Source organism: Rhinatrema bivittatum, chromosome 1 (assembly GCF_901001135.1).
Source record: "Rhinatrema bivittatum chromosome 1, aRhiBiv1.1, whole genome shotgun sequence".
NCBI classification, from domain to species: domain Eukaryota; kingdom Metazoa; phylum Chordata; class Amphibia; order Gymnophiona; family Rhinatrematidae; genus Rhinatrema; species Rhinatrema bivittatum.
The window spans coordinates 312,214,644-312,240,036 of record NC_042615.1 but is presented as its reverse complement, the minus strand read 5'-3'; the positions used below and the strand labels follow the sequence as shown (position 1 = coordinate 312,240,036).

The 25,393-nt window shown below is 39.7% G+C and overlaps 1 protein-coding gene across 7 annotated transcripts in view; it reads left to right on the top strand.

The window, feature by feature from the left end:
* RAP1GDS1 (Rap1 GTPase-GDP dissociation stimulator 1) overlaps positions 1 to 25,393 on the top strand; it is a 225,233-nt gene that overhangs the window by 149,888 nt on the left and 49,952 nt on the right. For all 7 annotated transcript variants that reach the window (XM_029597452.1, XM_029597458.1, XM_029597461.1 and 4 more), the window contains one exon: positions 24,841 to 24,984. In XM_029597452.1, the coding sequence (XP_029453312.1) occupies positions 24,841 to 24,984 (144 nt within the window). The remainder of the gene's footprint in view (positions 1 to 24,840; positions 24,985 to 25,393) is intronic.

The window sequence follows — 25,393 nt, the reverse complement described above, 5'->3', positions numbered from 1 at the left end:
AGAGTCTCTGGTGCGAGGTGCAGGTTGGGCTGAGTCTCTCTGGTGCGAGGTGCAAGTTGGGCTGAGTCTCTCTGGTGCGAGGTGCAGGTTGGGCTGAGTCTCTCTGGAGCAAACAGAGGTGCAGGTTGGGCTGAGAGTCTCTGGTGCGAGGTGCAGGTTGGGCTGAGTCTCTCTGGAGCGAGGTGTAGGTTGGGCTGAGTCTCTCTGGAGCAAACAGAGGTGCAGGTTGGGCTGAGTCTCTCTGGAGCAAACAGAGGTACATGGAGGTAAGAGTGAACTTCAGGAACCACTGGAACAGGATGTGGGTATGTGTGGAAGTGGGTGCGGGTAAGCTTGAAGCTAGAGAGCATTGGAACTGGGTGCAGGATAGGGTGTAACCAGAGCAGAATGCAGGTAAGCGTGGTACTGGAAGAAAGGAACTGGAACTAAGAAAACAGATTATGACAAGACAGGGCAAACCAGGACAAGGACTACACCGAACATAAAAAACTGAATGCCCAAAGAAGTGAGGCAAGAGAAGGCAGAAGGGAAAGGCAGGGGTAAGAAAGCAGAGCAAGATGTCTAGCCTCAGGGGGGAGACCAGGAAGGATGGGCAGTGGGACGAGAAGGCTAGGATAGGCTGCTGGGCAAGGAGGGAACCAGAAAGGCCCGTAGGCCATGGAGCAGGGCAAGAGGGGAATCAGAAGGTCCAAAGGCTACCAAGCAAGCAACCCAGAAGGCCCATAGGCCACAGAGTAAGGGAAGAAACAGGTGGCTAGAGCAGGAAGCCCAAAGTATGGGAATAGGGCAGGCAGGCAAGGAAAGCTGGGTCAGACAGGGGGGAGTGCTCATGGCGGGCCTTTGGTGTTAAGGAGACTGCATAGCAGCCAGAATCGTAACACAATCAGGGAATATTTGTTTTGGGGGGGGAGGGGATTTGTGTCAAGCATTGCTACACAAAATGTATTGCTGTTGAACAAATGTTACAAATTTAAAATGGCACTGAATGATTTTTTTTTTAATCTGTCTGCTGTTTTCTACGTGGCCTGTTTATAGATTCATCCTTTTTTTTTTTTTTTTTTTTAAAGCTTCATCTGTGTGTTTTACTGTTTGCTATCATCTCTCTCCCTCCATTTCTCTCCTTCCATTATTTTTCTCTACCCTCTTTCCTCCACAATGTCTTACTTAGGATGACCAGCTATCCTGCCTTGTACAAGTCAGTGCTGTTTGGTGTGTGTGGTTTTTTTTGTTTAAGAAATTGTCCTATGTCCTGTTCTAGCATAACAATGCACACTTATCCTCTTTTGCAATCTGACCATATATAGAAAAAGAAACTTAACAAGTTTATACAAGACATATAAGAACATGCCATACTGGGTCAGACCAAGGGTCCAGCATCCTGTTTCCATCAGTGGCCAATGCAGGCCATAAGAACCTGGCAAGTACCCAAAAACTAAGTCTATTCCATGTTACTGTTGCTAGTAATAGCAGTGGCTATTTTCTAAGTCAACTTAATAGCAGGTAATGGACTTCCCGAAGAACTTATCCAAAACCTTTTTAAACCCAGCTACACTAACTGCACTAACCACATCTTCTGGCAACAAATTCCAGAGTTTAATTGTGCATTGAGTGAATAAGAACTTTCTCCAATTAGTTTTAAATGTGCCACATGCTGACTTCATGGAGTGCCCCCTAGTCCTTCTATTATCTGAAAGACTGAGCTAGGATTTTAAATAGGGAAGTATAGATGATATGGTGCCAGGGCTGGAAAAATCTTGGGTGCCAAAAAATTGGTTTCTAGTGCTGGGCAACCACAGAGCTACCATTGCTGTGATCTGCCTGGCCCAGAGAGATAGGGCTGTCACTGCTTTAGCCATCCTGTTCCTGAAAAGAGATGCAGTTGCTGTGGCTGCCCTGGACCCAAAGAGAACTGAGGTAAAGGCTGGGAATAGTTGACAGCAAGAAGATGGAGCTGAAGGGAAGGAAGAAGAAAAAACTGAGGCAGAGGAGAACAAAGCAAGTCTTAAAAACAGGGAAAATGAGTAAAATAAATGCAACCTCTGCTCTCCCCCACCCTTCCCCTCACACACACACTACCCACCTTATAAGGGGGATCCCCCACCTGACTATAAATGCTACCCACATAAATTTAGTTCATACCTCCAGATTGCTTCCTCCCCGCCCCCTCCTTTTTATTCAGCTAAATTTAACCTAGATGAAAATAAATCCAGCCCCGATTGCTGTGCCAGCACAGCAGTGGGAAGCAGGGAGAAGGGCTCCCTCCCTCCACTCCTGCTGGGACTTGGAGGGAGAGAGCTGCCAGGCACTCCCTCAGCTTGGTCCCTGTAAGGGATTACTGATTGAGCCTGACAGCAGCGGAGCAGTCTGGGTTAGGCAGCTTGGCAGTTTGTGTGCTGCATTGTTACCTCTCGCTGAGCCTTCCTCATCTTACCCACCTCATTCTTTACTGTACCTGTTTGAAAACTTGCATTTGTATTCTGGGCCAGAGGTTCAGGATAGAGCTTGCGTTCTTTATAAGAGCTCAGCAGCAGTGGTAGCCGGAGGCCGGCATATTTGCTGCAGGAAAGAGTCTGGCCACCAAGTTTAGTTTCATCATTTACAGCTAATTAAGAGGAGGTTAGAGCAGCAGAGTGTGAACCATGGAACCCAGGGTTCAAATCCTGCTGATGCTACTTGTGACCTTTGGCAAGTCACTTCCCCCTTCACTGCCTCGGGTACAGACTTTTAGTGCCTGCTGTAATAAGGTGTGCTGAGCATGTTTTTTGTGCGCAAACTTTACTTCCCAGTGCACCAAGAAATTATGCGCACAAAATGTATATATATATATATATGTGTGTGTGTGTGTGTGTGTAGAACTGGATGCGCTGCTTAGCCCCCTCTCAAGGAAATCCCATGAAAATGAAGGTGTTGGCTATTACCCCCAATACAGTGTAGTGTACTGTTTTAACTCCTGCTGGCTTAATGCTGGAAATTTGTCCTCCTGGTCTAAGATGGAATAAAACACGTTTTGTACCCTTCCATATGATTTATGAGCACAAAAAGTTTTCTGCACAGAAATCATTTTGTGTGCGTATATCATTTTCTGTGCAAAAAACATGATTTATGCACATAAACTATTCTCTGTGCATATGTTTTGCTGTTCACTAAGGGCCTGATTTTAAAAAGCATTTACTGGAGTAAAACAGGGTTTTACTCCAGTAAATGCACTTTACTTGAGTAAGTGGGCTTTCGAAAATTGCTACAATATATACTATTGAATTGTCCATAGGATTTACTTGTGTAAGTGCACTTTACTCCAGTAAATGGCTTTTGAAAATTGCTACAATAGTAGTTACATTTACATGTGTAACTCCTTTTGAAAATTACCCCCTATTTATACAATATATACCTGTTTCTATTTTCAACAATATTTTTTCTTTTATTACAAACATATAATTTATATTCACTCATACCACATTCATCCTACAATAACAATATAATACAATAATAGTTATTGCACATATCCCTATAATCTTAAAATACAATGTTCATTACATTTTTATTTACTACATACCCACAACTGTTATGTCAAAATCTTCCCTATCTGATTTCTCTGTATATACCTTGTTATACAAAGTTCCCACCAAAAATTATTTCCTCATACTTCTGAAAAAACTCCCGACAAGAGACTCTTGTTTCACCTGATGATTTGCTCAGGGGATCACTACAACACGATTACTTTTTTCTTTCCACTTTAGGGAACATACAATCAATTGGTAAACTTATGTTGTTCTTATTGCATACAGGGAACATCCAATTCTACTTCTTGTTTAAATCTACGATCTTCATCAACCTATTCTTTTCAACATAAACTAATCATTATTATACTCCTTTAAACATATTTAGCAATCCATACTTATATCAATGTTCATTTACCAAGGACATAATTTATTCAGTCACCACTACCTATTTATGATGTTCTTACAATATGTTTCAAAAACTTTTTTTTTTAAAAACGCATATTACCATATAACAAATCACACTCACCTCTTTTACCTTCAGATATCTTTTCTTACATCCATTTCAGCTTTTCCTTTATACGATTTTAACAAACAGCTGTTTATTTCCTGAAATCTTCCATCGACAAACCATGGTTCCGTCAGTTATGGTTCTCCACCCCAACACTATAACTATTCAAAGAACATATGTACAACCACATTTACCATCAATAAATACCTTTATCTCATAATTACTCTCATTTTTATTTTTATTTTCAAGATGTGTATATACTAACCTTAATGATCTCTACACGGGTTACCAATCAACTCCACTCTCAATACTGCCTTTCTCTTTTTAAATCTCCCCGCGGTTCCGTCAGTTGTAATAATTTTCCACACCAACACTATATCCATGCAGAGAAAGATATATAACACCATATATATAATTAATAAATACACCTAGTGACCAGCTGGAACGTTCTCTCACTTTTCAAAATATATATACCAACCTTAATTTCTACACAAGTTTCCAAACCTGCTCAACTGCTGTCACCTTTCCACAACATCGCGGCTGCGCATTCAATACTTCCTTTCTCTTTTTAAATCTTCCCATGGTAACTCCCATTTCATACGTCACCCATGTAGAAAATTATTACAACTGACGGAACCGCGGGGAAATTTAAAAAGAGGCAGTATTGAAAGCGGAGTTGGTTGGTAACCCGTGTAGAGATCATTAAGGTTAGTATATACATCTTGAAAAGAAAAAGAAAAATTATGAGATAAAGGTATTTATTGATGGTAAATGTGGTTGTACATATGTTCTTTGAATAGTTATAGTGTTGGTGTGGAGAACCATTATAACTGACGGAACAGTGGTTTGTTGATGGAAGATTTCAGGAAATAAATAGCTGTTTGTTAAAATCATATAAAGGAAAAGCTGAAATGGAAGTAAGAAAAGATATTTGAAGGTAAAAGAGGTGAGTGTGATTTGTTATATGAGATGTGTTTTGTTTTTTTTTTTAAAAAAAAGTTTTTGAAACATATTGTAGGAACATCATAAATAGGTAGTGGTGACTGGGTAAATTATGTCCTTGGTAAGTGAACATTGATATAAGTATGGATTGCTAAATATGTTTAAAGGAGTATGATTAGTTGGTTTATGTTGAAAAGAATAGGTTGATTTAAACAAGAAGTAGAATTGGATGTTCCCTGTATGCAATAAGAACAACATAAGTTTACCAATTGATTTTAATGTTCCCTAAAGTGGAAAGAAAAAAAGTAATCGTGTTGTAGTGATCCCCTGAGCAAATCATCGGGTGAAACAAGAGTCTCTTGTCGGGAGTTTTTTCAGAAGTATGGTGGGAACTTTGTATAACAGGGTATATGCAGAGAAATCAGATAGGGAAGATTGACATAACAGAGTTGTGGGTATGTAATAAATAAAAATGTAATGAACATTATATTTTAAGATTATAGGGATATGTGCAATAAGTATTATTGTATTGTTGTAGGATGAATGTGGTGTATGAATATAAATTATAAATGTTTTGTAATTATGTTTGTAATAAAAGAATAAATATTGTTGAAAATAGAAACAGGTATATGTTGTATAATTAATCATGTATGAACAATACCTGTAAATTACCCATGTGTTGTAATTTATACTTGACCATTGCTGTTCACTAAGCCATTTTATTGCATGCCTTTTCTAGTTTGTAAGCATTTTAACTCCCAGTGCATTAGCATGTGCGTTAAACAGTGCACTGAATTTCAGTGCACTTTAACGCGTAATTGCATCGACATCTTAGATTGTAAGCATTCTGGGGACAGAAAAATACCTATAGTACCTGAATTTAACTCACGTTAGCTACCAATGAATAGGCGTGAGCAAAATCTAAAAAAATAAATAATGGAAAAAATCTGCGAGTCACAGTATTATGATTTTGTGATACCCATGTGTAAGCTTTCCTCACTCATCTGCTTTAAAAGAAAGCTGTACTTCTGTGCACAGTACATAATTTCAAACATATAAAGAAGCAATACCTTATTTATTCAAAATTTATCAGAACTTCTAAGCAATTTCCAAATTCATTCATAAAATCAGTGAAAAACATAAAGCATATAATCATTAAAACAAAGAATAGATGTACATATGAAACATTAAATCATATAAAATCATTAAAAATACATATTTAATATGAAAAAAAACTCAATCTCTGCAAGTCCAGTTTTAAACCATTAGTTCCCAGCCAGTAAAGCTCATCTGCCAAGTCATAAAATCCGATTCAACAAGCTATGAATTTAAAATTTGCAACTACCTTATGCCCATTAAAAAAAAAAAAAAAAAACCCAAAACATATGCCCAAAAATATTAGTTAAAAGCTTGTTGAAACAGGAAACACTTAACCATCTTCCTAAATTTTAAAAGTGAGTGATCTGCTTTTAAGGGGCTTGGCATGCAGTTCCACAATTCAGAACCTTGAACATAAAATAACTATTCACAAAATTCATTCAGTCTGCTCTGTGTGAAGGAACTTTGAAAAGACTTTGTGAAGCTGATCTTAAGGGCTCAGATGGTATTTTGAGGGAAGCATTAAAACTGGAAGGTTCCAAGACATTAAGACCTTTAAAAACCATCATCAGAATCTTGAGCTTGATCTGCCAATTAACTGATAACCAATGATCATCCATTAAAATTAAGGTAATGTGTTGGTGAATTGGTGTCCCAGATACAATTCTAGTGGCTGAATTCTGAACATATCGGCGTGCTCTAATGGTAGTTCTTAGGAAAGCCAAGATGCAAGGCATTGCAATTGTCTAAGGAAGATGTTACCAAAGCATATACTACAGTTTTAGATCATTTTTGTTAGCATGAGGGTGGAATCTACATAGTATATGAAACTTGTAATAAGTACCTTTTACAACTTGATATGAGGCTCCAAAGACAGGAAAAATCCATAGTAACTCCAAGGTTACGAGCCTGAGCACCAATTGGGATCTGTGCCCCTTTCACTGTCATACTACTGGAGACATCTTACATTGAATACCTAGCTATGTAAAAAATGTATTTTTACTTATATTGAGTAAAAGCTTGTACTACTTTTATTGTAGTCAGACATTTGGAAACTCTATCCAGGGACTCTTTAAAATAATTTTAAATCTGAACCAAAAATTAGGTATCATCCTCGTAGATACGATATCCAACATCTAATTCAGCCAATTCACGACAGATGGGCGAAATGTATATATGAAATAGGCTGAATGGGCTGATCCCTGTGGAACACCTGTATTTAAGCTAAAAGCATCTGATCTCTGTCCAGGAAGTTCTATACACTGGGTTCTACCATGTAAAAAGAAGTAAATCATTGTAAAATTGTAATACCAATATGTGTCGCTCAGGCGTTCAACCAGTATTTTTGATCGATGGTATTAAAAGCCACGGTTAAATCAAATAATGCTAGGAAGAAAATCCCATAATCAAATCCATATTGGAAGATAGCAGATAAAGAGAGTAGCAAAGTTTGTGGTGTTTGCAAGGAAACCATATTGGTAATCATCTAATACAGCGTTTTCATCCATAAAATGTTGTAGCTGTTTCAATACAGTTTTCTCAAGTAGTTTTGCCACAAATGGTAAATTAGAAATTGGGCAATAATTACCTATCTCATCTAAATTTCCTTTTTATTTTAAAAAGGTTTCACTGTAGCTGATCTTAAAGTGGCAGGAACATAGCCTTTTTGGATAGAGAAATTTACAATTGAACATAATAACTTGCTAATTCAGCTCTGAGACATTTAAAAGGGGTATTGAAATAATTGTTTAGTGGACAAAAATTGGTCTTCGTGGTATTGATCATTTCTTGTATTTCTGAAAATCTCACCAACTCAGGAATTTTACCAGTATTTTACTAGCAAGTCATTTGTTTTAAAAATTACGTTTTTTCATAATTCCCCAAAACCAGTGGTGATAACTCTTATGATAGGGTCACAAATCACTTCACATAGAATGAGTACTGGTTAGTTTGTGTGGTGAGTGTGATGTTCAGAAAGCCATCATGAAGTCATCTAGGAATCTTGCTAACATGAATGCTCCCAGAGGTGCAGGGAAACCATAGAGGGTTGTTTTTTTTAAGATATTCAAAAATAGTGACTTAACAGTAAAAATTTGTAATTAATATTGCTTGTTACATGTATTTTTTAAATTCACATAGTACAGAAAGGGTATAACTTTCTTTTTAATACAGGAGGTATGAAGTTAGGATAGATCCTGATTGGAACTTGATTCTAGAAAAGGAAGATGGCCCTTAAAATCTTAAAAAAACAAAAAAAATTTGAAATGGAAGTCAGTAATTATCTGTAATTTAAAAAATCCTAAACTGAAATTTTTAGAGCAATTTTGTACCAAAGGGTGTTCTCAAGTTGGGTTCTAGTCTTACAGTTACTGTAGCAGTCAGCAACCATTTTACATTTTCCAATAATCTATAAACCAGTTTATTGGAATTGTTGCTTTGTAAAACATGTGCAACTATAACATAGGTGTTTTGATTAATACATTTTTGTCTTACCTTAGCACTCTAACTTGGGGGAAATAAAATATTTCATTATGCACATATGTATTGACCGTGGAGGAATAATGTGCACCATCTCCAGAACCAGGGAATTGTTCTTGTACTCCTTTCTGCACTGTAATCTTCTTTCAGTTGTTTTACTATTAGACTGTATATATACTTTTTTTTTCTCCCTTTTATTTTAACCATCTTATATATTAATTTGGCAATACATTTACAAATTTTAATGCCCATAAAGTTTCCTACACTTTATTAATTGATAATCAAAAGCAGAATGTTTCCTTTGGCCAATCTCAGGACCAGATTTAGCAGGTATTAACATGGCAGAAGCCTGTTCAGTCTTGCCATTCATTCAGCTGTTCATAACAATTCACATATTGCATTACAAATTAAACATTTTTTTTTTAATTTCATTTTTTAGACTGTAGTGCCTTTGACAGCAGCCTTTGTCATGAAATAATTGTCCTTACCATTCAGTTCATCTATTAGCAAATGCTAATTGTCTTGGACACCATTACCTAGTCACAGCATACTAGCAATCTAATATTAGGATGATACCCTTTAAAATGTCCTAGCTAAACATTTTATGGTATTTCTAATTTTGTTTGGCAACTTCCAGATGCTCATATTAAGGTAAACTTTAAAAGGAATGCGCCGATTTTATATCGGCGCATGCAGGTGCCCACTTGCGTGCTCAAGGGGGGCTATTTTGTAATGCATGGCACGCGATCGGGCCATCCCCATTTCCTTACCAATCGGCTCCAATAAAGGAGCGGACTGGGAGAGAACATCCTTAACCCACTACTTATCCTTCCTCCCTTTCCCCCTCTCCTCCCTGACCCCTAATCCCCACCTAACTACCCGAATTGTTTTTGTTTTAGAACTTAACCTGCCTAATGGCACTGCCCACCTGGACCTCGCCCCCAGCTTGCCCCTTTTTTAAAAGGCTGGCACTTCCGCGCGTACCGGGAGATACATGCGTGGCTGGGCTGCTTTGAAAATGCACTCAGCGTGTGCGCGCAACCCAGCCACACGCATCCCAGGATTTGAGTGCGCCAGGCTTCTAAAATTGGCCACAATGAGTGCCTGGTTCCAGCTGTAACCCTTCATAAGTAGGTCACTAAGATATTCTCTCCCAATTAATGCCCCCTCTCCTAATTCTCTCCCCCTCCTCCTAGGCATCATGGTGATTGTCCTTTAGTAAAGAGTACATGGACTGCAGCTCCTTTTTGAGGCCTTGTACAAATGTACTCTAGTAATGGCCAGTAGATGTTGCTATGAAGTAACAACAAAACGTTTTTCCTCCCTGAGAGCTCTAGACATTGTCTTTGCAGCAACCCTGACTTGAGAATCAAGAGTCTGGGCCCATGTTTTCAGTCCACATGATTTTAAAGGCAGCACATGGGAACTACAATTGAGCCATTGGACCATCCCTATTTTATGGTATTAAGTGAAATTCACTTACCATTATTGAGCATTGAGCTGATTTTAATAATTAATATTAGTGCTTTTTCTGTTGACATAGTAAACCACATACATGGGTCTTTGTATTGGCTCAGATGATAAATTCAGAACTTTATAGGAAAACGTTCCAGACAGGAGTGACTTTTCCATCAACTGCTGGACCCTCCATTCCAGTTTTGTTTTGTTTTGTTTTTTACTTTTTAGTATTGTTGGAAGAGAATGTCCTTGAACCATTCCAAAACTATTTTGCCTTTTGGTAACTTATATTTTTGGTGAATGAAAGCCTTTTCCTTAAGAAAACTTCCCTTCTCAGTAAAACCTGTGGTTTCTTCAGCAATATATAAATGTTTCCATCGATAAACAGGTTGAATTAGCCAGAACATATGAATGATGTCATGTGGCAGCACCAAACAGACTTGTCTCCAAGCTATAGAGCTTTGCACAGGTGTTGCCTCGTGAACCTCCTCAATCCATTTTTTTGTCCGAGTTAAAGCAGGGGCATGTACTTAGCCTCTGTTTTTTCACTTCAAACTCACCTTTTTGGTCAGAAACTTTTCTGCCTTGCCACACTGCTTCTGCAGCACCACAGAAGCACTTATAAATGCTGCCAAAAAAGAAAGAGAGTGATTTTTTTTTTTCATACACAATATCAGGCTAGAAGGAAAAAGCTACTTCAGTGAGAGGTTTTAAGAGCTGCACATATGGAAAAATTATGGCCACGAACCTTACTATCAGTTCCTGGGACTGGATCATGACCAGAAACACTGAAGCTTGCGTATAGATGTCCCCAGCCTCACCGCTCTGCAGGACCTTGTGCATGGAAAAACTACTTAAATTAATCAGGAGTTGCAGTAGATCTTCCTCTTGCAGTGCAGTGTTGTCTGCTGCCTCGGGAAAACCATTGAGTCAAAATTGCTCTAAAACTCCCCCATCCACTCATGTCGAAACTGCAAGGTCAAGTTCAGCTAGCCATGAAGCATTGAAACAAAAATGGTACTATGCATTGTTAAACATGCCCTCGTTCTCTGCACTTGACTATTGCAATGCCTTGTATCTGGGCTTCACAAAATACATTGCAGTTTGTGCAAAATTCTACAGCTCATATAGTCACAAGAAGATCCATTTGAGAGCAAATTAAGCTGGCACGTGTAGATTTGCACTGGTTGCCTATTAAATGACAAATTAAATTTGATTTTACTTCTTGTCTTTAAAGGTATGAATGGTCTAGTCTCTCCAACTTTTAATGCAGTTTTAAAGCTTTACAAGCCTACACAGACTCTTAGGTCAGCCTCTCGGGGTTTGTTTACTATCTTTCAAACAAATTAGACTGGATAAATCCCCTGAATGGTTATTTGATGTACAGGGGCCATCCTTATGGAATATGCTGCCAAAAGAAATTAAAGACTAGAGTTCCCTATCAAAATTCCATAAGCTGGTCAAAACTCATCAATATTTCAACAAGCTTTTACTTAAGGCAATGATCTTGTTTTTAATCTTCCAATTTTTTTTTTAAAGCAGAAGGTGGCAATGTGACTTTTTTAGTTGGCATAAAAACAGAAAGGCAAGGAAATGTTTTATGATTGTTTTATTATCTTTTATGTTTTTATATCTATTTTATTGTTATGGTATTATTTTTAATAGTTTTTTTAAATGTATTTTTATGATTGTGAGTGTTTGTAAACTGCTTAGAAATGTCGATTTATTTAATTAAATAAAATAGTCTGTACCTGCATTGAAGGAACATACATTCCAAACAAGGTGCATTGACACTGGTGCCATCAGCGCATCCCTCTTTGGCGCTTTCAACACAGGCATTGACTCATTCGAAGCATGGTGCATCAACACATCTGAAATTGGTACACAATGCATCCCTTATACCTGATGCACTGATACAAGCTGTACTGATAAGAATATAAGAAATTGCCATGCTGGGTCAGACCAAGGGTCCATCAAGCCCAGCATCCTGTTTCCAACAGAGGCCAAACCTGGCAAGTACCCAAACACCAAGAAGATCCCATGCTACTGATGCCAGTAATAGCAGAGGCCAGTCCCTAACTCAACTTGATTAATAGCAGTTAATGGACTTCTCCAAGAACTTATCCAAACCTTTTTTTAAACCCAGCTACATTAACCTCACTAACCACATCTTCTGGCAACAAATTCCAGAGCTTATTTGTGCGTTGAGTGAAAAAGAATTTTCTCAGATTAGTCTTAAATGTGCTACTTGAAAACTTCATGGAGTACCCCGATGCACTCAATCTGCACTACTATGCTGCATAATATCTCTTCTGATGCAAATGCTTTCTTGACATGATGCACCAGTGAACCCAGTGCAAGTCACAATGTACTCCATGCATATTTCACTCCAAGTTGTAACTGGACCATCCATGAGCTTCAAACAGAATAGCATGTCAAGAAGTGTGTACAGTCCTCTAGATCGTCCAAGCATTCCACCTCTCCTTCCTGGGACCCAGCATGATTGTCCACTCAATATACTAGTCATCCAAGATCTGTGGGAGAAGATATCAGGTTACCCTTACCTCCTCCAGTAATTAAAATGCAAACTCCCTCTAGATTGGTAGCAGAAGGAATTTGCCTAGAAACTGCAGATTGTCTGTTCAATAGTCCCGCGCTCTTTGAATAAACCACTTATTACAATATAAGAACTGTACTAGTCTCAGAAGAAGTTCTCTCTCCACCTATCCCAGGCCAGAGGACATAGCAGTCATATGACCAAATTGCAGGGCTCATGAGGAATTTTTTTTACCTCTCTTGTGAGAGACAGATGGAACACGCCAGCCTCTTTTCAACTCTCGTTTTGGCAATTCAACAGATGGGAGTCCCAAGCTCACCTCCTAGGTGTGCTTTCATCATCAGAACCTCAAATTAGGGACTCTTCATCAACATTTGATTGCAGTGGAGTCTAGTAGATAGAAGGCAATAGGATCAGGTCATTCCTCTGAAACCTCAACCAGAGGGAACCTCTTTTTTTACCCCTTCTTTGTCATTGGAGTGCTAAGTGAGCCAATACTCCTAGGATCAGATGAGAAATCTACTGAAATACCATCAGATTCTCTTCCAGATCTCCCAAAGTACTCTTATGTGGAAGAATTCACCTCATCCAAATTTGTTGAAAAATTGAGAGCAGCACTGCGTATTCATATACAAAAGGATAAAGATCCACGTACAGAACTCCTTAATCTACGCAAGATTCTGAATATACCAGCTGAACCTGCCACTTTTACCAGTTCATTACATTCTCAGAGTACTGCTTATGAAATTGAAAAAAAACACCATGTCTAGGAAGCTGGATCTCAAATTTCAAGTCCAACAGTCTCCTTATTTTGGTGTAGTTCACCTGCCTCACAAGTCTGTCATAGTGGAATCTGCTATGAATAAAGCAAAGATTTGTATTCATTCCAGTTCCCTACCAGGTAAAGATCACAAACTTCTAGACAATTTCAACAAAAGAATATTCCAGGGCAGAATGCTTTCCACCCAGATTGCTAGCCATCAGTTCTATATAGAGCAATGCATTCATGATTGTCTTCTGAAGCTGTACCTATCTTCCTCCGATCATAATACCTTCCCTAAGCCATTCTGGAATGTGGAAGAAGCTGTTCGACACCTCTGTTCTGTATATGAATTGTTTGATTCTGTTTCATGTGCCTCTGCATCCTCTATTTGGAGCATGGTGTATGGCATGGCAACAAGCCAGTTCTATCTGAGAGGATATCCACAAATATTTAGCAGATCTCCCATGCATGGGAGACAACCTCTTCAGAGAGAAGCTTCAAGAAACAGTCTCCAAGGTAAAGGATCAAAATATGGAGATAAAGTCTGTTTCCTTGGTGCTGAGCAACTTGCTGTGGCACTGTGCCCATGTTATATGTACAAATAGAGAAGTCTGTGAAAATAGGGCTATAATCCTTTTCAACAGTACTGGCTTCAACCTCTTCTGGCACAGCATCAACAGTAGTTTCCAGCCAGACCTAGGCAGTATGAATGCTATCAACCAACAACTATTCAACAGGCCTAGCCCAAGCCAGGGCCCAGTTTTTGATCCCGTCGACCGACCTCCTCCCCAGTAGCGGGTGAAATCAACATTTTTTGGAGAAATGGCATCAAATAGCAACGGACTCCTGGATCCTGAACATTGTGCAGTATGGGTACTGATTCATTTCTCCTGGCCCCCATTCCTTCCACACTATTCACATCCCCTTCCAGATCCTTCTCATCTCCCATAGATCCATCTGGAAATGCAATTTCTTCTCAAGCACCAGGCAGTGGAGTTGCTCCCTGCATCACAACACAGGCAGGATTTCTACTCCAGATACTTCCTCATGCCCCAAAATGTTGGGGGAATTATGACCATTCCAGGACTTGTGACATCTCAACACACTATCTTCCAGGAGAAATTTAAAAAGAACTCCCTCAGTATATTTCTTCCATTCATTCAGCAGGATGAATGGATTTGTTCCCTGGATCTCAGACACTTATGCTCACAGTCCAGTCCATCTCCAAGACATACCCCTCAAAAGATATCTGCAAAACTACAGCATGGTCTTCAGTCCACACATTCACATCCCATTACTGTCTTAACATTTCAAAGACTAACAGTATATTTGCAAAAACAGTTTTGCAAAGTCTGTTCTTGCTGTAGTCCACTTTCCATAGTGGAGTCCAGGTTACTTACTTACAGGCTGATATAGTAAGGGCGCGTAAGAAAAAGTGCGGCAGTGCCGGGTGCAGCGCCTATACAGTATCCTGGGTGCGCTGGTACCTCTCATTTCAAATGACATTTGAAATTACAGGTACCAGGAAGTGGATGGTTCTACGCTCAAGAAGCGTAGAAGAACCGTCCACTTCTACGCTCAAGCAGCGAAGGCGCGCACGCCGTGACCTCGGACATCCATCCGGGCGCTCAGGTCATGGCGTGCGCTCATGCGCCTTCGCTGCTTGAGCGCCCAAATTGGACGTGCGTTCATGCACCTTCGGGGCTGCTGGAAGCCGCTTTCACCGCTGGCTGCCCCCAGGAGGCAGGGGAGCCGCGGTGGGCGCCTCGGGAGGAGGGGAGAGAAGACTGGGGCTGCTGGAAGCATGCAGTAAGTTTACTTTTGTTACAATTTCTATTTGCTTTAATAACATGTCGAGTTGATTTTCGCCCTGCGCCTTGCTTCGGGAGGGGGGGAGAGAGGGCTGGCAATCCCTGATGCCTGAGTGTAGGAGAACCAGGCCACACCATGTTACTCGCTTGCTCCAACCCACCCACTTATTTGACCGGAGCCTGCCTATTGCTGTCACATCCCTCTAACGCCAGGGTCAGGATAGGCGGTAAATTAGCAGGTTAAAGACGTGGCAAAACAGTTGGTTAAAAAGGCGATAATCGTGCTGCACGTTACTGTATGGGAGGGAATAGCTAATCCGATCGTTTACAGATCATATACATGCCACGGGCGGAAAGGGATATGCGTCGATTTAAAGAAGCGGTAAAGATTGGTAAAAACTGATAGTGAATCGCGAGTTAGACTTACGCGGCCAAATTGTGGGTAGAAAGCGGGTTAGATACAGTAAAGCAGCCGCGCTTTACTGTATCGGCCTGTATGTAATCACTCTGTTGCAACCCTCAGCTTGGGACTCCTCACATGTAATGGCAAATTCAGCCTGCTTATCAATAGAGAAAGCATGTTTTTCATAGATGAGAGGATGAATTAGCCATGGAATACCCACCCACCTCCCTGGAGAGTAGACTGCACAGCAAAATTCAGCTCTGTTACTGACTGAGGAGGCTCATGAGGCAAAACCTGCATGGTTGCAGCTTGCGGAGACAAGTCTGTTTGGTTCTGCTGGATGATGTCACCCACATGTAATGGCTAATTCATCCTGCTGTCTAGGGAAAACCACATTTACAGTAAGCAAGCATGCTTTATTTTTTTCCTTTTGTGCTGCTCACCATCTCTAAAGAATAGTGGTGTTTATATCGTACAAACCCACATCTAGTGTCAGTGTTGTGGCAAAAAAATTCTTCACATGTTTTTCCTCAAAGATTTCTTCTTTTGATTTCATGTTGTCTTATTTTCCTCACCATGTCTAAGCAGCAAGCCAGCAGCTTTGAGAGATACCTGAAATACTTGCAGATGTCCTTCACAGATCATGCAAAGTGCTACAAAGGTCTGGATACAGATTATGATGATTTTGTCATCATAATCTGACACTAAGAGCAGTTTGGGTCCAGCAAGAAGAAGACTCCATGTGTAGCTGTCTAATATAAATCAGACCAGCTCAAAGTTGGCCTTAAAGCCCAAGGAAAAGGCATAGGGAACTGAGCACGGTCATGCTTGTGGGCAGGCCTTGTTAAAATGGTCCACAGCCATTGCAGTGCCGCAGACGCAGGAGCCACAACAGATCCTGCTTCCTTTCCTCAAGTCACCACAGAGGCTCGAAAGGCTTGACTTATTAGTTGATGTGAGCGAACACTGAACTTTTATACAGACTGCATTAGCACTTCTCCTCAGTGCATTACCCGGAGGACTCTGGACAGGGTGAAAGTTGCCCATGTTCTTAAGCAGCTGCATCTGGTGGACCCCTGACCTTCCAAGATGACAAGCCGTACCTGTCTCCCAAGGGCTTTGAGCAACATCTTCACACAGCTTTCAAGGATGTTCATACTCCTATTAAATCTACCCCACTATAACATTTGGCTAGCTATACTAACCTCAGAACGCCGCCGATCTGCCCTGATGCCAGACCTTCCTCTTCACAGCTGGGACATTGCCGCTACCGCACGTGTCCATAGGCACAGGCGCACGCGTTGTCACTCTAAATATAAGCCCTGTAGCAGGAAAGCCCTGGTGGCGCTGCATGACAATGTCACCGGAGGCTGGCCATTTTAAACCCAGTTGCCCCATTCTTCAGTGCCTTAGCAACAGGACATCTCCTCTTGTTGTGCGTGTTTCTATCGTTATCTCCCTTCTTTGCCTCTCATGCCTTGCCCTGCATGTTCCTGTCCTGTACCTTGTCCATGCCTTGCCCTGCATGCCTTGCCCTGCATGTTCCTGTCCTGTACCTTGTCCATGTCTTGTTTGTCCATCTGCCTGACTTCTGGTTCTGACCCTGGCCTTGGATTCTGATTGCTCTTCTGGATTGCTGCCTGCCCTGACCTCAGCTTAGACCACGACACTGCCTGTTTTCTGCCTCCCCCCCACACACACACACTTGGCCTGGACTTCTACACTGCCTGATCTGTTTTCTCCAGCCTCGACTTGAACCTGGACACCACTCACTTGCTGTCCACTCTGACCTCGACTCACTACTTGACTGCGTCTGACCATTCCTCACGGTACTTTTGCCTAAGCCCTGCCGGCCCCTGGAATCCAAAAGCTCAGCCTGCAGGGACAGGGCTGGAATAGGCGAAGTCCCAGTCCTTGTAAGAACGAATCCGCCTGCTGTTGGCATGGACCTAGTGGATTCGCCTGCCAGGCTGTATCAATCATATCACAGCCCAAGGGCTCACACCATGACAACCACACTTGTCTATGGCAACATTTCTAATAGGTTTGCAGCGGTGTTTGACTGGCACTTTAGACATGTGAAGTTGCATGCTTTAAGTAATTTGATACTGATGGGTCTGTTGTGTGACTTGCCCCCAATAATAATAATATGGGAACCAGGTGTATCAACACAAGTAAAATCCTCCATTCTGGCATCAGCATCATATGCATTTAGGTTAGTGTGTACTGCCTTGTTGTGAAGAGTTATGATATTATCTAAACCTTTAGTGTTGTGGGCTACAAGAAAACACTAACTACCAACAGCTAGAAGAGAGAACCTTTTTTATTCAGACCAGCAAAGAAGAAACTACAGATTAGCATGCAGTAAACAAGGAATAGGTCTCTGACTGATCAGTTACTGATACAGTGGGTTAAATAGGTCACCTCTAATCTATACATCAATTATCTAGCTACTTAGCAAAACATTTCTGTAAGTAGCTACTAGAAGTAAACAATTCTCCAAGTGATTAAATGCAAATTCCCTTGTCAATAATATGCAAATACTTTTAATGTGTAAAATGAGCCTGCAGCTAAGTTGGAATGCAAGTACCTACCTCTAGCACACTTTTGTATATCGGAGTGCTGTTTTCCCAGTGAATTTATAGCACTAGTCTCTTCCAAAACATTCCTTTCCATACTTTGTCATGCAGATACTACAGTAATACTAAGCAAAGATGTAACAATACATAAGAATAATAAAATATTGTGGCTTACCTTTATACTGCCTCTGCTCCTTCACTGCTCTGAGGTATACTCTTCACAGGTGCATTTGTCAGAAAATCACTGCAGAGCAAACTCACACTAGCCTAGAAATGTATTCCATTAACCCTATGCCTTCAGCATTTGCTGTGCTCAATCCAGACCTTAAGAAAAAAAAAACAAGGAATTCCAGTCCATTATGAGCAGAGAGTAAGATTGAGATGCATTTGGCCGAGTCAGCCTATGGTGCACTTAGAGTGGCATCAAGAGCATCTGCTGCAATGGCTGTTGGCACCTGTAGATGTGCATGGCTGTGGGCATAAGGCTTTGGAGAAGATGCACAGCAAAAGTTCCTGAAGCGAGAACTGTTTTAGATCAAAAGTACTCCTCATAGAATCAGACCAGTCTCCAGATTCTTTAAGCTTCCATCTTCAACCTGCCATCAACATCTGAGTGAGTTTTTTTGGGGTGGTTTGTTTTTTTTTTAATATCTCTTTATTCAAAAAGTCCAGAATTCATAACAACCAGCCCTCCACAAAAGGCAAAAAACATACATCTGATAACAGCATTGAGTATAAAGAAAACAACGCAAGTGAAGAAAAATGGACAGGAACCCCTCAACCGAGTTTCAGTGCCTTGTCCCATATTTGAAAATACCCCAGTTGAGAAATCAATCGTTGCGAGTGGTGCAATATCCTTTTATGAAACAATTCTATTTTAGCAGTATGAAGCATAGATTCTTTCCAAGAGAAAAAGAAGGGAAGATCTTCACTCATCGAATTACGCAACACCACCTTCTTCACCAGCAGTAAAATATATATTTGGAGTGCAAAAATCCAAGAGAACAGTACATAATAGGCAGCGTGACACTGTTTGGTACATGTCAGTAGAGGGGGACCCTAAGTTGACCATATCTCAAGATAGTGAAACAGTCCAACAAGGAGATGACTAGAGACCAAGGAATACTAGGGTGCAAAGGGAGAATCCTAACTATTAGGGAGAAAAGGGATAATGCCTCTGCAGGTTGTTGGTGAGATCTCATCTGAAATTTTTGGTCCAGTTTTGGAAGATGTAATTCCAAAAGAATACAGAGTAGAAGTGGTCCAGTGAAGATACAAAACGTGCAACAGATTCCCAGTAGAGGCAAAAATAGTAACTCTTAAAGAAAAAGCTTGTGATATGTACAAATGATCCTTAATTGTGAAGAAATAAAGGGGAAGCCAAATATCAATTGAATTCTGATACTGCACCAGAAAATAAATTGGGCAGACTAGATATGCCTTATAGCTTTTTTTCTGCCTTCATATTCTGTTTGAGTGCATGTAGTTTTCCTGTCTGGATGATTTGGCTGATCAAGAGAATATCTCTATGCAGGAATGAACAAATTAGGGCTTGTCAGTGTTCCCAACCCTCATACTGGTGTACCTCACCTGAATTGAAGTTTGTAGTGGCTCTGCTAGATGCAGTTCATGCCATGGCCTAATACCCCAAAAACAGAGCCCAACACATGTCTGCAGCAAGGGAGATAATTCAGAGTAGGCAGATAGCCTAGTTCATATCGAATGCTAGACCACATGACTGCAATGTTCATGCTCTCCAATGGCACATTACCAAATGAGGCAGACCTAAAGGATCTTGAAGTCTCAATGGACTTGGCCCTTCATATTGCAAGACTTCATCCTGGTTACTAAAGAGATGATAAACTATTGTGATGGCTCTCCTATTCCAATTTGACCACAGGTCTTACCATCCAACCTGGGCTAATGATCTCGATTAGAGGAGATTCTCATCAAGAGCCCCTGGTCCCTTCAAGTAAAAATAAATTCATATTACCCTCCTTGGAAATCAAGGCAATACTGAATAAATACCTTCAGAAATCAAGTGACCAATAAATATTTTCCTAGTGCAAACAGACAAGCAGGTGGATATGTTCTCCTTGAACAGGTAGGAAAGAATGAGGTTCCATATCCTGTGCAAGAAGCTATCAAGAAATTGAATTGGAAATTTCATTTATTTATAAACCGCACAAACGTGCTTCAAAAGCCGATCAAAGTGGTTTACAACATGTAAAATATATCAAATAAAACATATAAAACAAGTTAAAAAAAATACCGCTCCTTCACTCCCAAAACTCTAATCCTCACACCACCTTGCCATACTCTCTTATCTCCAGCACTGTATATCTTTCACCTTTTTTGTAAAAGACATGTAATCCTTTTCCTGCCGTACTTCTCTGGTTTCTCCTCTTCTCATGGAGTGCAGGAAACCTATACGGTTGGTATGTTTTTCAACCATAACTCAGAAGAGAGGGTTATTGCTCCACCTTGATATTCAGCCTGTGATCAGATAAGCAGTATTGCACTATTACAGTTCAAGCTAAATGCAAGAATAACTGGACACTGGCAGAACTGTAGGTCGTCATCACAGTGGAGTGCAGCAGAAAGGTATATAACTATATACCGTTCTGAACAGTATGCAAAAGTTACTGCTTTTTGTTTTTCATAAATATATAAATAGTATTTATTGTATATTAGTTTAACAGTTTACTGCTAATGCATCATTAAGGAAGTCTTCAAGTAGCTTTCTTACAATATTCAATGCTTACTGGACCAGCTATGCCAACAAGTCTCAAGTTACCTGTCACTCACTGGATCTGATTGCTTCAGGCATGGTATCCAAATACTGACCAATCTAATTGCAGTCTTTCATGCTGATACTGTATCATGCACTGAGCCTAGTGTACAGGCTAACGAGCTCTTGGGCACTCATTTTGGATGTGCTAGGCTTACTTCCGATGCAATAAGGGGATTAGCGCAAACTAGTGCGTAGCTAATAGCGCTCATCATATGTACATGTATGTAGATGAAGCTATTAGCTATTATCCCCGATGAAAAAAAAAAATGCGCGTGTTTTATCACGAAAAACTGAATGCCAGCCCCAAGGCTGGCGTTAAGTCTTTACATGCTCCAAACATCTAAAAAAAAAAAAACTTCACAAAGCCACAAAAAACCCATAATACTGCTTTTCTGTGGTTCCTCCTACTTAGTATCATCCCGATACTTAGTAGGAGGAACCACAGGAAGTAGCATGAAAAAAAATGTTGCCAGCGGTCAGGTTAGGAAAACTGATGCCCATTAATTGAACATCTATTTTCCTAACCCATGGCTGTGAGTGGGTTAGGGAAATGGACGCCCATTTCTCCTGGGTGCCTGATGCCATTGATGCACTAGGGATGCATAATTTATCCCTAGCATCTTTTTAGTGCAACCCTTCATGCATCCAGGAGAGATGGCTGGGCGCTTGTTAGGAGAGCAGCTGCTCAATCATGAGCACCCGTTTTACGCGAGCCAATATTGCATTGGCCTGTTTGTGCACTAATTTGTGAAACAAAGTTGAGCATGCCACCCTTAATTGCTAAAGCACTTAGAAAATGGTTGTTTATATGTGATATCCTGCTTTTCAATGGTAAATTGGTTTACAGTTCTAGTGAAACACTAAAATATCACAAACAGGCAAAAAATGGGAATATAAAAACAAATATTAAATCTATCTCGAGATGAATGCCCTGATGCCATTGTGAATTTAACTAAACAAAATGTATCAAATTATATATATCAATTATTATATATATAATTCCACAATACATTTTGAGGTATTCGGCGACTCAACGAAGTCGTATTAGTGACGGAGATATTTGTGTTTGGACGTTGTGATTTGCCAAGTATTGGTGATTGAAAAGATTTTTGATCTGGGAAATGAAAATCAAGATGTTTTAAGCATTACAAGCAAGCACATTCAATAACAAAGACTGATATATCTTTATTTTTTTGTATTTAATTTTTTTTGTTATTGTCAATGTAGATTGGAGGTATATGGGGTTTCTATATATTTATTTAAAGATCACATCGGTTTACATTAAAATATATGTGAATGTGTGTGTATGATTGAGTGTTTTAATTGATTTTGTATATGTGTAATTTGCTATATATATAATTTGCTATATTTTTTGAATGATGTATGTTTTTGTACCAATTGTATCTTTGTAATAAAATGTATTTGACATTGTGATGTTTATACATTGTAAACATCTCTCTCATTTAATACTTGTTTCAGTGAAAGCTGTATATTAACCACTACATCAATATAAAAACAAAGCAAAAAATTAATTTAAGAACAGTATAGCATGTTTAACAAAGTATTACTCATAGATAAGAATTAACCTCAACAGCCATGCCTAAAGTAAATAGATTGCTGATCCAATAAAATTAATTATAAAAGACTGATTGAAAAGCATTGTTTTAATTGCTTTTCTAAACTTCATATAGTTTGTTTCCAGAGGAATGTTAAGAGGAAGTGAATTCCATAACATGGGCCCTTGATAACGGCAAGTTATTTGCCATATCCTTTTAAGGCTAATCATCGTAGGGGCTAGAATATAAGTTCATGAAATGAATGTAAGGATCTAACTGGTTCATATGGAATTAACAGATTTCCTAAGTAACGCTACTAAATTTAGCTAATTCTCCATATGCACATTAAAATCTCTGAAGATTAAAAAAAAAGTACTTATAAGTGGTAGAAGGCTCACAAATAAGACTAAGGGTTTCCATCAGAACAGAATTAGTTGAATTAGGATTATATATCAATAGGTATATTCATTAAGTACTGTGTTCCCCCTTTTCCTCTGTTTTTGTTACATAGATTTTTGTTGATTCACTAAATTTAAAGTGGTCCTTGCCTTAAATTGAACTCCCTTATTAAAGCTTCCTCTTTATACACTGCTAATTGCTGCTTGCTTTTTCATCATCCTTACTACCTAGTTGGTGGCACGGAAGAATGTTTAACTGGCCTGATAGACTGCTTTTCAAGCGTAGATCTGTCACAAAAAAAAAAAAATCCTCCTCCTCACTGGCTATTTTCTTAAATTGTCTTTAGATACCTCATGAACTCAATGAAAGTTGTCTCTTCCTCACTTAATTACACCTATAGCCCAACTGCTTTTTATCTTCTCAATAATGGCCTCAATGTCTTAACTCATAGCCACCTCCTTTTGTTTTTCATGTCATGTCTTGTCTGTCTTGACCAGACTGTAAAGCTCTAAGGAGCAGGGACTGACCATTATTTGTGTCTCTACAGCACTGCATGTATCTGGTATGCTCTATACAAATCATAACAAGCTGCTCCCTTTATATAAACTGTTCTCTCAGTGACCTGCTGTCATACTTGTGTTTTGGCTTGAGATGTAACAAGGAAGCATTAATACATCATCGAAAATAGAACATTAGCGCCAAGCAATTAGGTGCCAGATTCATGGGCTTTTTAACATGGCAGAAATATTTCCCTGAACTTTATTGCCGAGTGCAACTGTTAAAAATAATTAAACAAAAAATCAAACTGTTTTTATGCATAGAGTTTTAAAATATTTTTTGTTTTTCTAAATAAAATTCCTTTTCTTAAAGACTTAACTACCTTGACAAAAGCCATTATTGCCTATGACACATTAGGGTCTTCAGATTTCAACTTAGAAGACCTTTTCTTAATTATAAAAAAAACCGTTAAACCTTTTATAAGGTGCCTTCCAAGTCAGGCACAGTGATACACACACTCACTCTTCCCTGTTAACTTAGAGGTAGCAAATTTCATACTGTGGAACAGCAATAGAATGCTTTCATATTTGAGTTTCATATTGCAAGGTTTTGATTTTACTTTTTTTGAGTAATTTTAAAACATTAAAAGTAGATTTTCAAAGAAGCGCTTGGGCATACATATGCGCGCGCTACCTGGTGCGCACACATGGACGCTCAATTTTATAACACGCGTGTGCAATTGCGCACCCTGCACGTGCCGACGCCCGCAGCCTTCACCCATTCCCTCCCAGGCTGCGCCAGTTTCAGAGCGGCCTGTGAGGAAACTTTCCTTCCCACCCCCCTACCTCTATCTTACCTTTTGCACCTGCCTCTGGGCAGGCGCAAATAGCCACTATGCCGGAGGCCTCTGGCCCCGCCCCCAGACTGCCCCTTTTATGAAGCCCCGAGACTTAGACGCATCGCCAGGCCTTTATAAAATAGGCCCAGCACGCGTAAACCCCCTCAACACGCGTAAAGCTTTGAAAATCCAGCCCTAAAGGTTTTGTTGAAACAGTATTTCTAACACTAATATGTTTTTGTATTTTAAGCACCATGAACTATTATATGGCCAAATGACATGCAGTTTGAAACCAGTTGAGTTCCACTTTATGAGGGAAAGTATAGGACTCTGTGATGCTCACTTTGGAGGGGACTTTATTCCTTGTTTGAAAGGGTCATGAGGATACATTCACAACTGGTTTATTTAACTTCATTGGATTTCCCACCCTATCAGTATGGCCCAAGATACTATAGACTTCCTAGTCACACCAGTTCAGCATTGGATTTCTTAAAACTAACACAATCTGTAATGTATGTACGTTTCAACAATAGTATGTCTGGTTCTTAGTTATGAATTTAATCAGTTTTGACTCTGGCAGTGTGTGTGAGTATATGAATGTATTTGTTATGCATCCTGTTTAATCCCTTTTTCTTGAATATTTTCTGTCATTCTTCAGACATTATTAAATTTCAGTTGGTTGAAGCTGGACTAGTAGAGTGCTTACTTGAGATTGTTCATCACACCGTAAATAGTGATAAAGACGATGAAGTCGCAGAGCTCAAAACTGCTTCTGATCTTTTGGTTCTTCTACTTCTGGGAGGTGAGTGCTATGTATTTTTACATTTAGAAAGGGCAGAAAAATGGAGTCATAAAACATAAATGCTATATCGGTCAGGCCAAGGATCCATCGAGCCCAGCATTCTCTCAAACAGTTGCCAATCCAGGTCATAAGTGTACCAGGCAGGATCCCAAAGAATAGCTCCAAGCCTTCTTGCTCTAACCAGTGACTTTCTCAAGTCTACATGGCATGACTTTTTCTCCAGGACTTGTCTGAACCCTTTTTAAACTCGGTTAACTACTTTCACCACATCCTGTGGCAATAAATTCCACAGGTTAATTGTGCACTGAGTGAAAAAAATTACTTTCTCAGGTCTGTTTTAAAAGTTCTACCTATTAGCTTCATGGAGTGTCCCCTAGTCCTAGTACTACTGCACAGGGTAAATAACTAT